Genomic DNA, 14,097 nt, shown 5'->3' with positions numbered 1-14,097 from the left:
GTATGTAATACTATAGATATGTTTCAGTTCCCTTTAGGGGTCATTTCTTTGTTCCCCCAAATAGTCACATACAGATGTTTGTTTAGGACCCTTTGGCATCACTTAGGTTTAGGCAACAACACTACTTGGTTAGGTTTAGGAAAAGATCGTGGTTTGGGTTAAAATAACTCAGCAACCTGAGAGTGAACAGGCTGGGTCCCCAGCTCTATGTAGCACGTAATGGGAACCTAAAACAAATATTCCCCAGCGCTATGTGCTTAATATGACATGGGCTGTTGTGTGAACGTAGCATGTAGTTGAACAAAGGTTTCTGGGAGAATGAGCCCTGATGACATGAAACCTTTTGAAAAGTTTGCTGAATGTATGTAGAAAATAACGGACTCGGGAACATCTGACCCTGGAATCATGGGACCTTCATTATGTTTCTCCACCACAGAACACTGGCAAGTTCATTTTTAGACTGTAAAATGTCCGGCTCACTGCATATCTTGGTCACATTTATACTTAAGAAAATTAACATCAGCTGATACATCGGGTTTTTTTATACCTTAAATATCAATATTCAACCTCTAAAAGCCAGTTATTGGTTAAAGGCTTTAATTTGTGTTCCTTATTGACATGACTACAGTGCTGTTATTATCATAATTATCTTTTCCATAGAACTTAGTGAATGTAGGTGGGAATTCATCAATCAGGCAGTAATGTGAACATTGTGAAGTTTATTTGAATTCTCCGTCGTAACATCATGTTAACCTGCAGTATATGATTGTTGACACATTAAATACACATTTTGTCATATAATTTATGCATGTTGGCCAGCCAAAAGCAAAGTGAGGAGGCAGATGTTTTACAGTTCTTTACTGTTACTGAAATATCAAATGGGCACACTGTACCTCTGGTCAATGCTATTCAAAGCAACGGTACAATCTGAAAGTACTACAAGAGCATTTAATCCACTCATACATAAAGGATTCACTCTCCCAACCTGCAGAAGCCTTCTTATAGTCACTGTCAGCGCTGATGAGTTATTAATGCATTATACTCCAGTTACTCCGGTTGATAGTTAAAGCATGAACATAGACGTGTAGTACGATTAAGTAACGGTTCTGTGCTGAGGAACACTGAAAAGAAAACTTTGCAATTTCAAATTTACGGAAAATATATCTGGAACCAGTGGTCCACAAAACTTTACCCATCTTCATGAAAGTCTATAGCAGACACAGCAACTGCATTTAATAGTCTCCTATTCAATAATGAAACAAGGTGAAACAGAAGTTAACTAGATGAAGCTACAGTTATAAATATGAACGTGGCCCAACATCACTCTGTATGTCCTGTGGGAGGAATGGGAGAAATCATAACTTCCTTTACCATACCTAAAAAAAACTCCTGTGTCAAGAAGAAATCTAGCACCAGAGGAAGAGACTGTCTGCTTCAGTCCACTAAAGTGCACACAAAGAAAGTAAAAGATGGAGGAAAGATCATTACATCTTCTGTATCTTTATGTCGGAGGGATGAGCTTCATCCTTTAATGCTGCTCCTCATCTTTAACACAACGAGCTCAGAGGATGTCTTACACGTGTGATCACACTCCTCCGTTCCATGTCAGAGTTTTATGAAAGAAGGCATTGGAAGAAACGGAGCTGAGAAATGGAACATGAAGGTGGCGAGGTTGTTAAAATAATAATGTTGTTGGGCTTGTGGTCTCATTTCATCAAATTCCTTCCATGTCTTTATGAGCTTTTTTTCTTTTTACTGTGCAAGGGGGCGGATTTCTTTCCATTTTAGAGGGTTTAACATTTTACTAAAGGAGACAGATGTGTTTGATTTTGAGTGTGTTCTGTCATCTTCATAACAGGTGAAGGTGGGCCAGGAAACATACCAGACCTAAAGCTGTGTAGTAGGGCCAAAGAAGAAGAACATCGTAGAGGTTCTGAACAGGAACAATACATTCCAATAAGGCAAATTACATCAGCTGTGTTTCAACAGGACAATTTCTTTTTCCCATGTTCCATGAGCCAATTCCTTATTATTTTGGGTGTAATTTCAATAACATACAGCATCAGAGGAAGCTAGGGAAGGGAACGTTTTCACTGCTCTTTGCACATCAAAACCTTTGTGTTTCTGGAAGATTAAACGAGTGTCTTTTTAGTTTTAGTTTTGCTTGGTCACTTGGTTTTCTGTGGTTTTAGGACCACACTGGAGGCGGAGCGCACACAGGAGAAGGCTGTCGGTGAGATCTTCTGGGGGTCCATGTAGTTGTTTTCCAGCCTCAGGGCTACCATGGTGGAGTCCCCGCTGTGGTTTGGGTCACAGATGCTTTCGTCTGAGACACTCCTGAAATCAGGACGCAGTTAGATGCAGCGTTAGCAGATATAACGAAAAGGTTAATGAATGTCCAATTTTCATTATCAATACATATGACGATTATTTAATCATTAGGTCTATAAAATGTCAGAAATACATTTTAAAAATGCCATCACAGTTTCCTAAAGCTCACTGTCCAAATCCAAAGAGATCCCGTGAACTTTTATCACACAAAGCAGCCGATCTTAACGATGGAATGACGTAATGTTTGGCTTTTTTTTGCTCGGAAAATTTCCAACGTGATTTATTGATTATCATAATTGTAGTTAATTGTTTCAGTTATATTCAACTACAGCAGTAACAAATTAATTGTAAAATCATAATTTTCATTTTATCATAACAATGTTTCATATTCTCTCTGGTGTAGAGCTTCACTGGGTTTGTTCATACGTGTCAGGAACAACATTTGTCAGGAATTTCATTTAGGAATATCTCCAAAATGAGACCACTGAAATGCGGAAATCATGGTTTGGTTAAAGGTCACTATAGATTATAGCAGTTATCTTTTTTCACCACGTTACCTAAATCACAGTCAATTCAGAATGCTGCATCCAATCTTGGCAGTGAAGATGGAGCGTGGTGTGGAGTTTAAATAGTTTTACGGGTGTTTAATTAGGATGTAACTTTTCTCTGAAAGCGCGCTGCAGCCTGGACTAAGTGTGTGTCGTAGTTGGACCTGAGAGTGAGTAATGAGGTGGTTCAGGGTGACTCTCAGGTGGAAACATGCTTCAACTTGTTTTGTTTCTTGTCGTCAAGACAGCGCTCCGTTCAGTGAACTTTGTCTGGTGGGCTGAAGTGACTCAGTCGTCTGGATTGAGTTTAGACTTTTTTCTTTCTTCTTTGAGCTCTGTCTTTACTCACCTGGTTTTATTGTTTCTGTCGGCAGCTTCTGCTACTTAAATTAACAACAAAGTCATTTTGTTTGTAGTTTGAGAAAGAAACAATCTCTATTTCCATAATAAAGACGTACCAATAACTAACAGGACCCTCGACCCTGGTAGATGTTTGGTGACGCTGGCTTCATACCTGATGTTGTTGTCGTTGAGTCTGAGGAAGTGTAAGTTGGTCATCTCGTTGATGCCAGACGGGACAGAGATCAGCTGGTTGTGATCCAGACACAGCTCCACCATGGACTGGTACGAGCCGAAGAACGACTCCGGCTCAATGGCCTCCCCATCTAGTTTGTTGTACGAGAGGTAGAGGTACTCGATACCAGGGTCCATGTGGGCGAAGACGTAACCTGTGGAGGTATTGGAAGGAGACAATGTAGCTATGGGAGACCATGAAACTGTTTTTGGAGAGTCCACTAATGATTATTTTGATCATTTATTATGTCTATAAAATCTCATAATTCAACTCTAATGCTCTGTTTGGTAGGTGAATGAAGTAAAGGGTTGTGGGACAGACAACGATGGTGCGGTGAATATTGTTATTGATTTTCTTTCACATTTTCATGACTGAGATACAAAGGCCGAATCTTCTGACTACAACTCCTTCTAAGTGGCCTTTTCTCCAGCTAGCTAACTAGCTGGAGACTTTAATTGCCCAACTAGGATTCTCTATTGCTCTTGTCCTGCTCCGTACAGATGCAGTAGTAAAACGTTGGTTACTCATGTGTTTGATGTAATTAAACTTCTTCAGCTCAACCCGTCACAATCACCAGCCCTGCTGCTGATCCCTCAAAGTATCTGGAACTTGGTTTAGTTTCACATCCTGAGCTGTTTATTTAGTTCCAGGAACCCTTTTTCTCAAGGGACGTGGAAAACAGTGGAAACAAAAGCAGAAACAAAGGATATGAATACTTAATGAACATTTTCCTTCAATGAGTCCCTGCATTTGAAAAGGGTTATACATATTTATGTGTCTAGCAGCTGTTACTTGATGTACAGACTGGCTAGAAACATAACACCCTCATAATCAATTTAGAGCTCTTTACATGCTGGAGATGTTGTTTGTTTTTGTCAACCAGTTAAAGCCCTCCCGTCTGTGAGGAGTCATGTTTGTCAGCCAGGTGTCACTCCTACCAGGTATCCTCTCTATGTTGTTTCCCACCAGCACCAGGTGGACCAGAGATTTGGGCAGGTATGATGGAACCAGGTAAAGGTCATTATTTGAAAGGTCGATGGACTCCAGATTTCTGCAGAGGAGGAGGAAGATGAGGGGAGGAAGGATTTGGAAGGAAATGAGAAATTAAGTGTTTGACAGTGTTTGATGTGCAGCTGGTCGGAGAAATACGGAACAGAAATGAGAAACAATCCACTGAGGTTCTGTCAAAGTAGTGCCAAAACAAATGTTCCTGTACTCTTTGAAACAAGCGGTAATACATCAGTACAGGGAACATACACTGCTGGAAACAGCACATGACGGTGTGGTAGTGAAATGAAAGATATCTGTGTTGGTGACAGCCAAAATGAGGATTAAATAGCTAGTAAATCCCTGGGACCCTGGAGAATGGAGGGTGATAGTAACGGGTCTCTTTCTGTCAGACCTGTGGTTGAACCAGGCCAGCGGGGCGATCCTGGTCTCGTCCAGCCTGTTGTGTCTCAAAGAAACCACGTTCAGACTGTGGGTCTGGTTGAAAGCTGTCTCTGAGATCTCCTCAATCAGGTTGTTCTCCAAGTACAGCTCCTAAACAACAGAAAACAAGAAACCAAATGGTTGACATCAACGGAATCAGAAAGGAAAATGCTTTGATTGGTGGAAACTTGTGGAAAGTTACTTGAGTTTAGTGTCAGAGCCACAGTAGGATGTGACATGTTTTCTAGTTTTTAATGAGCTATGAGTTTGTCATTAAACTGTTGTGTTAACTGAGTGCTTTTAGTTCAGAGGTCTTGGCAGACAAGTCTGTGGTCTGTTGGGACTGTTTCGGGTTAAATGCATAATCCACCCTAAAAATAAATTCATGTTTGTTCTACCTAAATTCTTAAAGGAGCAGTTTGAAAGATTTAGGGACATTTAGTGGTGAAGTTGCAGATTGCAGCCAACTGAATACCTCTCCGCTCACCTCTCACTTTCCAAACATGTTGGAGAACCTCTATCTTCTTAAGAAATCACACTTGGTTATACAAAGGTGAAAGTTTCTGATAAATCAGCTAAAATAATTAGCAAAGAACAAATGTTGACGGTAGATCACGATCTTCAGAACATATCTAAGAATATGTGTGGGCTTTTGGATTTGCAGAGAGTGTGTAGAAACTCTAAGTTCATAACATGAGGTTGGTTTTAAGGTGGATTTAAAGCAGCAGCAGGCTGCTGATGTTTGTGGTTAACCAGAGGCCATAATTACAAGTCGAGTGGTGGACTGGTTTCCCACAGGTAGAAGCAGAGTTTACTCAGTGGAGGAGTTTTAAACATCAGAGCGAGGAAAGAAAATACTGATGCATCAGCAAATCTACATTCCTGACTGACTAACTGCAGCCAGCTGCTCAGAAGGACTTCAATAATGTGACTGAGTGCCTGAAAGATTTAACTTGTTACATTTATTGAGCTTTACTCAAAGTATTGTACCTGTTTCTGCCAACTGTAGAAACATATTGAACCATGGAGGATTGAGCCATGATGACTAGTTACGTCTCAGTCAGTTTTCTATTGGCACCATTACACCAAAGCAGTTCATTTTTGAACCCAGTAGATTTCATTAAAGCCAGAGCACTTTGTTCTGGACTGGCTATGTGAGGTATCCCAGCGCTGGAGAGATACAGAAGTTATGTAATCAGATATTACTTCATACCAGCAGTGAAATGGGAAGGCCTTGTGGTATGGTGCGGAAGTGGTTCCTGCCCAGTCGGAGGTAGGAGAGCTGGATGAGGGGAGCGAAGGCCAGAGGATCTAAATTCCCCTCACTCAGCAGATTTCCCTCCAACTCTAGAATCACCAGGCTGCTCAGATCTGAAAGATGATTAAAGAAACAAACAGATAAACGTCACTGTGAACTGGAGATGTGTCTCGGAATCAGCAACAGAACAGCAAATTCTCATTTTCTTAACAAAACAATGCACTTACAGTAAAAAATAAACTATTTGTGAATTATGTAATGCAAAAGATGATTATTGTTCATTGGAGAAGAAGACGACCGACATCGTTCTACGACATGTTACGTCACAGACAGCCGTCGTCTCATTGGCTGTGTATTGAAAGATCTCCGACACATTTTTGTGTATTCTGTGACATTATAGCTGACGTCGGTATGGAGGTGCATTGTGGGAAACTGTGGCCGTCACCTTGGAAGCTGTTTTCATGGATTCTTCTCAGTCGGTTCTCGTTGATCTTCAGCTCCTGCAGGGTCGGGGGAAGGTCAGCGGGCACGGCTTCTAGAAGGTTCCCGTCCAAGTACAGACGGCTTAGCATCTTCAGAACCTGACACACACACACACACACACGTGTACTGGTGATACTGGGAAGTTGACTGCACCCCTTCATACTACAAATATGAATTCCTTAGCTTTCAGTCAATGCCCATTTAAAAAGAAGCTCATTTTTACGAGTCTGTTTATCATGAAATACGTTTAAAAACACAAACACATTTTTATTCCTTACTGGTCTTGATGGTCTATTCGACACTTAAGGTCTTTGAGAATATTGTCACCATTATATCACAGAAATGGTCCCATATTTCATTTCCCTCTGGTTGATTGCGTTACTTTACCTTCACGCTGTGGTCGGCTCGAGGGAATAACTATTTAGTGTATATACTGTGCATTTTTATTACTTTATTTTCTTAAATTGAATAGGTCCTGCTCTGTTATTTTATTATATTGTATATATTGTGCATTTTCCATACTCAATATTTTTATTTTATTGTGTAACCCTGTTTGCTGCTGCCACAGACAAATTTCCCCATGGGGATGAATAAAGTATATTTCTATTCTATTCTAACTAGAATTGAGTGAGAGGCAGATGATTGGGGGAAAAGTTGGGTTTTATTCTGAAGGGCTACAGTGGTTTAGCATCTTACTTTGAAGGCTTTGGCATCAATGCTGTTAGAGGTGAGTTTGTTTTTCTTAAGGTTGATCCATTCCAGGTTTGGGATGCCGTTGAAGGCTTCTGCTGGGATGCTGCTGATGTTGTTGCCTGCAGTCAGAAGAGTTTCAGTCAGTTCACGCCTAGAGCAGGAGAATGTTCTCTGTGGGGGTTGAGGTCTATTTATTTGCATCATTTGTTCCTCAATGTGTAGTATTGGGTTCAAATCATTTATTTGGTTGATAAAATGCCAGAATTTGCAACGCTTTAAGTCTGACAACAATATTTAGTCTCTCCTCGCTCTAATGTACAGTACAGGTGGCTGCTTTACATTTTTAGCTGGTGAGGTTGTGTCAGTTCTATATAATTAATATTTATGCTGGAAGGTCACAATTGGCTTTTATCAGATTAATGTGCTCCCTAAGAAGCTTAAGTCAGTTTACAAGGTAAAAGATGCAGATTCATGAGTAGATTGTGTGTTTTTGTTGTCCAACAGAGTGAAGCTTGATCAGCTGATCGTGTCAAATCAGTTTCTGGAGTCAGTCTGGTTTTGGTTTTTCATGGGATTTGTTGATAATAAATAAACTTCATAGTTCTGAATTAGTTTTTTTGAAGCAAGTAGCAAATGAAAAACAAGCTGTGTAAAAGGCTGCAACTCATCAGAATTACACAAAAATGTGTTTTTGTAGTTTTAACTTTAGTTTCACATTCATAATTTGATTCAGATGAGATATGACGCTGACCCTCACAGTGGTGACGTACGCTGTGTTAAAGTGATGAAGGTTAGTTGCAGTGTGTGCAGCTCTACTTTCTCCTCGTCCTGTCGACGTGCTGACTTACCCTCCAGACTCAGAGACTTGAGCTCCGGGATGGACAGAGGAGGGAAGTATGTGAGTTTGGCGTTATCACATGTCAGAGAGACATCAGAGATGTCGCAGCCTGGAGGAAGGCCTCCTCTGTTCTCTACCACTACCTCCCTCTCCTCCTCCTCCTCCTCCTCCTCCTCTTCTGCCTCCTCCACTGCTGCTTCCATCTCCTTCAGCTCGGCCTCCGTCGCAGCAGGAGTTCGTGGTATCGGAGCAGGGAGGAGGTCTGGTTCCTCGGGTTCTTTTGGAAGCATCTCAAACACATCTCCTCTCAGCCACACCTCCTCCTCTACCTTTTCCTGCTCCTCCTCTTCCTCATCCACCAGAGCCAGTAGTTCCTCCCTCAGCAGCTCCTCCTGTCTCCACCTTTCCTCCTCTATGTTCCTTTCCTTCTCCCTTGCTGCTCTCTCTGCTACCTCCTTCCGCCTCCTGTCTTCCTCATCCTGTCTCCTCCTCTCCTCCTCCTCCCCCCTTCTCTCCTCCTCCTCCATATGCCTCCTCCACTCCTCCTCCTCCTTCTCCACCTGCATTCTCAGCGCCTTCTCCTCCTCCCTCCTCTTCCCCTCCACTATCTTTCTTTGTTTCTCCGCCTGTTCCTTCCTCTGCTTCCTCCTCTTCTTCCTCGCCTCGTCCTTCTTTGTCAGGCGTTCCTCCTCCCCGCGGTGCTCCTCTTCCTCCCGCCAGAGGATACGCTGGATCTCCTCCTGGGTCAGCGGGGTCACGGGCTCGCCGGGGTCGTTGGGAACTGGGGAGTCACCAGAAAGGTCAAGGCTGTCAGGGTCTTGGGTGGGTGTAGGGTTGGCCGGGGCAGCCAATCAGAGCGCAGGAGGTGGTCAAGAGGAAAGTTGACAAGGATAGAAAGAAGGAAGGAAGAAAGGGATAGAAATAGGAGAAGAAGAAGGGGAGGAAAAAATAAAGACACTAAAAGAGAAGATACAGGATGGAGGTGGACAGACAGACAGACAGACAGATGGCTGTGTGTTAGTGTTGCAGACAGACAGGTACAAGACCAGCTTGTTGTAGCTACAGAGCAGACGGCTGCTGTAGACCAGTCTGGACCAGATCCCAGTGGACTGCTCTGGTTTGACCACAGTCAGGTAAAGTTGGTCTTTTTGTGTTCGCCAATGTTGCCGCCAGCCGATACTGAATTTATACTAAATTATTTGATGTTTTGCAAGTTCTATTCTGCATTGGAATGATATTTGAGTGTAAATAATTTAGACCAACCTTAGCTCACTTGTCTAACACTTAATGCTGTTTTATAGTCATAAAAGTGAAAGATGTCCCCCGACATTCTTCTGAGTATAAAACAGCTTTTAGAGTTTTTTCCTCCAGAGCAGACGTAGTTTTCAAACAGTGTACTTATACAGATACGTACATGTTTCTATGGTTAATACAGTCATGTTAATGCTATATCCATCTACACACGGTGATAAGTCAGACACAATGCTGCTGCTCCACCTCCATACATGCACAGTGACGGTGTACGACTGTGAGCAACGAGTTAGTAACTGTCAATTCAGCTACTGCAGTTTCAGACTCAGATTCCAGTCTTCATTTTAAACGAGATTGAATTGACAGTAAGATGAAACTGATCCTGGACAAAACAACATGTGGTATCTCCCAATATACAGACATGTTAACACTTTCACAACATGTGTGTTGAACTGACCCAAAATATGCTAAACACATTTTTTTAAGCCATGATGGGAGCAGGAAGCAACATGATGAGGCCTCAGAGACGGAAACTGTTTAATTTAATTTATGACAGGAGACGTGTGACAAGAAATGTAACCCTAACCCAACCCATCATGAAGAGTTTCATCTACTATTTGATCAAATGAACCTGTTGGAAAGCTAACGGTAGAAGTGATTGTGACACCTGAAAGCCTTCATATATTGATCCTGATTGTCAGAACCGTTGCTCATCTCTGTTGCCTCTTGATGTTGCACCATGGCGTTGCCACATGTTGTGTTTCTACCTGACTCCATGCAGACGGGGCAGCACTCCCCAGCAGGGGTGAAGGGGAAATGGCAGTGCATTTTGGGACAGGTGAGCTCGTCACAAACCATCCGCCCTCCGGTACACAGACAAGTCACACAGGGCTTTGGAGACCAGACGGCCTGGTCGAACATGGTCAGACCCTGGAACACACACTGGCCCTGCTTACCTGAAACAACAGACACGTCACAGTCACTTCAGTCGTTCAACATAGTTCAGAATCTTTATGAGCTGGACTCACAGTGGGCTGAGTATGAGGGGAGTAAAGGTCACTTGGTTATTGTTAAAATATGATCTATTTAGTCAGCAGATACCAAACTTTTAAGTATAATATATGTTATATTTTATTATATATATATATATATATATGCTGTTTGACTACCAGGACGCCCCCAGCTGCCATTTTTGTTTGGGTTAAGAAAACAGATTTTTTATTTTTTATCACTGCGAAGCAGGAGAAGTTAACTTAATGCTTGATGTGTTTATCAAGGAAAAAAGTTGATTTAAAACCACCTGTGCAGCTGCAAACATCTCATCATGTTTGTGTGGCCTTTGTTGACGGAAGACGAAGAGGATGCTTCTATTCCTGTTTCCACCGAGGGAACAGCTGTCAATGAGCACGACCGCAGACGGCGTAATTGAATCAGTGAACAAATAGTAAATGTGTGCAGTGATTCAGCGGTCTAGAACAAAACAAATCCAAACCTGTGAGGGGTCACACGCTGACCCTCGTCATCCTCCTCAGCAGCAGCAGGCAGTAATTGCTGTGTGCGTCTAGTCAAATCTAAAGCCTGTACTTTACCATCAGAACCAGACAAAGCAGTGGTTTGTAGCGTTTCCACTCCTCCCTCTGCATTAACTCCACCTTTCAACATCAGGACGAAGCTGTGACTTGCAGTGAGTCAGTAGAAAACACTGTAAACCACTATGATACGGCAGGAAGAAGCAGTCTGTGTCTGTGCTGTCTGTCATCTATCCGTTCTAATGGTATGCTCTTTGTTACGTCCATAGAAGCACAGGTAGTTAAGAGGCTCAGGTTATTTCTCTTAAATACTGTCTCTCCTATTGCTAGAGCAGTGTCACTGTCACCCTGTCATCTCTGCTGGAGCACTCATACTTTAGAGCTTTTCTTTTCTGCCTAAAATATGATCCTGCTGTTGTTGAATATCTTAATTTGTCTGGTAAATTGCAGGGTTTTGTTTAAATGATACAGCAACCATCAGACTCTGCTGTAGCACCATTGTTCTCTGGTGTTCACTGCATATTTTCACGTGTTTTACTAGCAGTCAAACAGTTGTTTCAGCGATTCACAAAAAATGAATTGTCAACAGTTTAAATAATCAGTTAATCATTTTTTCGAACAAAAACACTCCAATGAAAGTATTTTCTGCTTTTCTCTGTTTTATAAAATCATCATGAACTTAATATCTTTGCTTTTTGGACTATTGGTCAGACAAAACAAGACATTTGAAGATGCCACTCATCTTGTGTAACCTAAAAGTACTAAAGGTTGAAAGAAAATGATGTAAATATAATATAATTCAAGTGAATGATGATTAAGATGAGAGGCACAATGCACCAGAGTTACAGAGGACGTACGCTCACTTTTTCAATCATTCTCAGCGCCTCAGAATATGATCATCCACCACTCAAAATCTAGTAGGTTGACCTAGAAACTACCTTAACCAACATCAAGTCTTAATTTAGGTGTCCTGTAACGTTGACACAGATGATTTGTTATCATGTCGGTCTGTGCAGGATAACCACCGCTTCACCCGGCTTTATCTTAAAAAAGCTCAAACTGGTAGAATAGATATTTACACACTTAAATCTCTGCAGAGAACACTTCATCAGAGCACACATGGTTATCATGTCGGTCTGAAATCTGTAACTTTCTGTCTGTGAACTGCCGTCTGATCCGTTCGGTTGTCGTTACATCACAGTCAGATCTGCTTGTCTGAACACATGAGGCATGTTTCTCAGATCCCAAACAACAGCGAAAAACAGAACCAAATAAATCACTCTGCAGCTCTCGACAACAGGCGGCCACCAGCACCACCTTCCCTTCTAATTACATAATGCTGACTTTATTGTTTTAGACTGAAGGGCTTTTACGTGGCTTTGAGGTCCGTCTTTAAAGCCTCCGTCCTCATCTCTGTGTGGGACTTGTTTTCTGTCGAGCTCTTTTCCCACAGATGGTTTTCTCTTCTGTTCGTGAGCTGTAATAAAAGTTAGCTTCATTGTGAAGCCTCAGAGCTGAGCTGTTCTCACATCCTGTTTGATTAAAATGTGCTGTTTCACTTCAGCTGAAGGTTTTTATTTCTTGTGTTAAAATGATACTGATTATAAAGATTATATGGTGTCAGAAGGTAGAGTTACTGGTCTCACTGACCTGGGTTAAGGTTGAGTTACTGGTCTCACTGACCTGGGTTAAGGTTGAGTTACTGGTCTCACTGACCTGGGTTAAGGTTGAGTTACTGGTCTCACTGAACTGGGTTAAGGTTGAGTTACTGGTCTCACTGACCTGGGATTACGTTGTAGCTGGAGTGCTGTTCTTGTAGGTTCTTGTAGGACTTCATGATCAGAGTCTTTCCTTGGTTCTCTCCAGGCTCCACCGGCATGCTGGGACCAGGAACCAGTCTGATCTGTAGAGGTCTGGAGCGCCCCGGTCTGGCTCGCCCAGGACCTGCAACACATGGTCATATTAATTTAGGCAGGCGGACAGAATAGATCATTCTGTTTTAGCCAAACAAAAAGACAACTTGCTGTCTAGCAGCCAGATGGTGATCTTACTGAATTCTTCCCTTGGGACTGACTTTAAGTGTATCCTCGTTCTTATCAGTGGCATATGAAAATAATCCGGAAATAATCTGATTCCAGATAGTCCCATAAAACCAGCAGGATGCTAGAGATACTCCCCTGTGGGATTCCACATGTTGTAGGGTGTTCTGGTGTTGGTTCTGGTGTCATTTAAAGTTTTTACATCAGAAAACAAGACTGCAGTTCTAATTGTGACGGCCAGAAAAACATTAGAAGATGTTAGGACAGAGCTCAAACATGGTGACCCCACGATAAGCTCAGGATTTATGAGACTAACTGTGCTCAGTAGCTGTTGATCAACATATTGCTCCATTATCTGCTGCTAAAACTGCAATGTGTCCTTTTTACTGACTGTTTAGTGAACAAGATGCAACAGACAGTTTAAAAGGTGATTTGTTTTCATTCTTTTTTTTTATGTTCGGCTTGCATTTTCTCCTCTTTCCAGTCTTCGTGCAAAGCTAGGCTTACGCTGTACTGGATGCACAGAGATTAAACTGATGTAAAGTCCTCTTGTTAGCCATTGTTCAGTCACATATCAGTGTTTTTCTTTAAGAGGCAGAGTCTCACCTGGTCCGTCCCTCTTCCTCTTCCCCTGGTGGATTTCCCCGTCCTGGTTGCGAGGTCTGTTCCTGGCCTGAGCGGTCGAGACGGTCACAACCACCAGCAGCCACAAACTGGCCGCCATCAGCCACCACCTCATCCCTGCAGAGCAGCACAGACTAGGTTCAGGCTGCCTTTCAGGAACCTTTACCTCCATTGAGGTCTTCACTATCGATGGGTGTTGATAGAAAGTTATCTCTAGATAATAATACCAAAGCAATGCTTTTTCCAAAGCCTTACATTGAGAAATGCAAACATAATTTTCTACAAAACTCTTTTTCTTAATTTCATAAGTTGTCAAATTCAAATTTTAAAAAAAGCTTAAATTGTAAATGTAGTCTAAACACGAGCCTCCGGACACTTTTCAATACGCAGCATACTACTAATGCATACTACCAAAAGACATTTTGGTCTACACCCAAACACGAAATGTGTCCAATACCCATCCTCAGACTTCACTGGTTCCTCAGCAGGAACCCAGCA

General features: G+C 42.1%; 2 protein-coding genes across 2 annotated transcripts in view; one reads left to right on the top strand and one right to left on the bottom strand.

Moving 5' to 3' along the window:
- Positions 1-14,097, top strand: part of cenpp (centromere protein P) — an 83,420-nt gene that overhangs the window by 60,968 nt on the left and 8,355 nt on the right. The window lies entirely within an intron of this gene.
- Positions 2,095-13,714, bottom strand: ecm2 (extracellular matrix protein 2, female organ and adipocyte specific). The gene is made up of 11 exons (XM_076096250.1): positions 13,582-13,714; positions 12,719-12,880; positions 10,175-10,363; positions 8,167-8,973; positions 7,322-7,437; positions 6,588-6,723; positions 6,098-6,255; positions 4,856-4,995; positions 4,392-4,504; positions 3,394-3,607; positions 2,095-2,337 (listed from the first exon to the last, which is right to left on the bottom strand). The coding sequence occupies exons 1-11, from the start codon at positions 13,712-13,714 to the stop codon at positions 2,169-2,171; spliced, it is 2,337 nt and encodes a 778-aa protein (XP_075952365.1). The 3' UTR covers positions 2,095-2,168.

Source organism: Anarhichas minor, unplaced genomic scaffold, assembly GCF_050575085.1.
Source record: "Anarhichas minor isolate MPS153535 unplaced genomic scaffold, ASM5057508v1 ptg000021l, whole genome shotgun sequence".
Lineage (NCBI taxonomy): Eukaryota > Metazoa > Chordata > Actinopteri > Perciformes > Anarhichadidae > Anarhichas > Anarhichas minor.
Note: the sequence above shows the minus strand (reverse complement) of the source record. Positions and strands in the feature narration are given on the sequence as shown.

Coding starts and splice junctions, on each gene's coding strand:
- ecm2 (XM_076096250.1), bottom strand. CDS start 13,714: ATGAGGTGGTGGCTGATGGCGGCCAGTTTGTGGCTGCTGGTGGTTGTG. Junction 12,881..13,581: donor GAGGAAGAGGGACGGACCAG/GTGAGACTCTGC, acceptor CATGTGTTGCAG/GTCCTGGGCGAGCCAGACCG. Junction 10,364..12,718: donor CAGCTACAACGTAATCCCAG/GTCAGTGAGACC, acceptor CTGTTGTTTCAG/GTAAGCAGGGCCAGTGTGTG.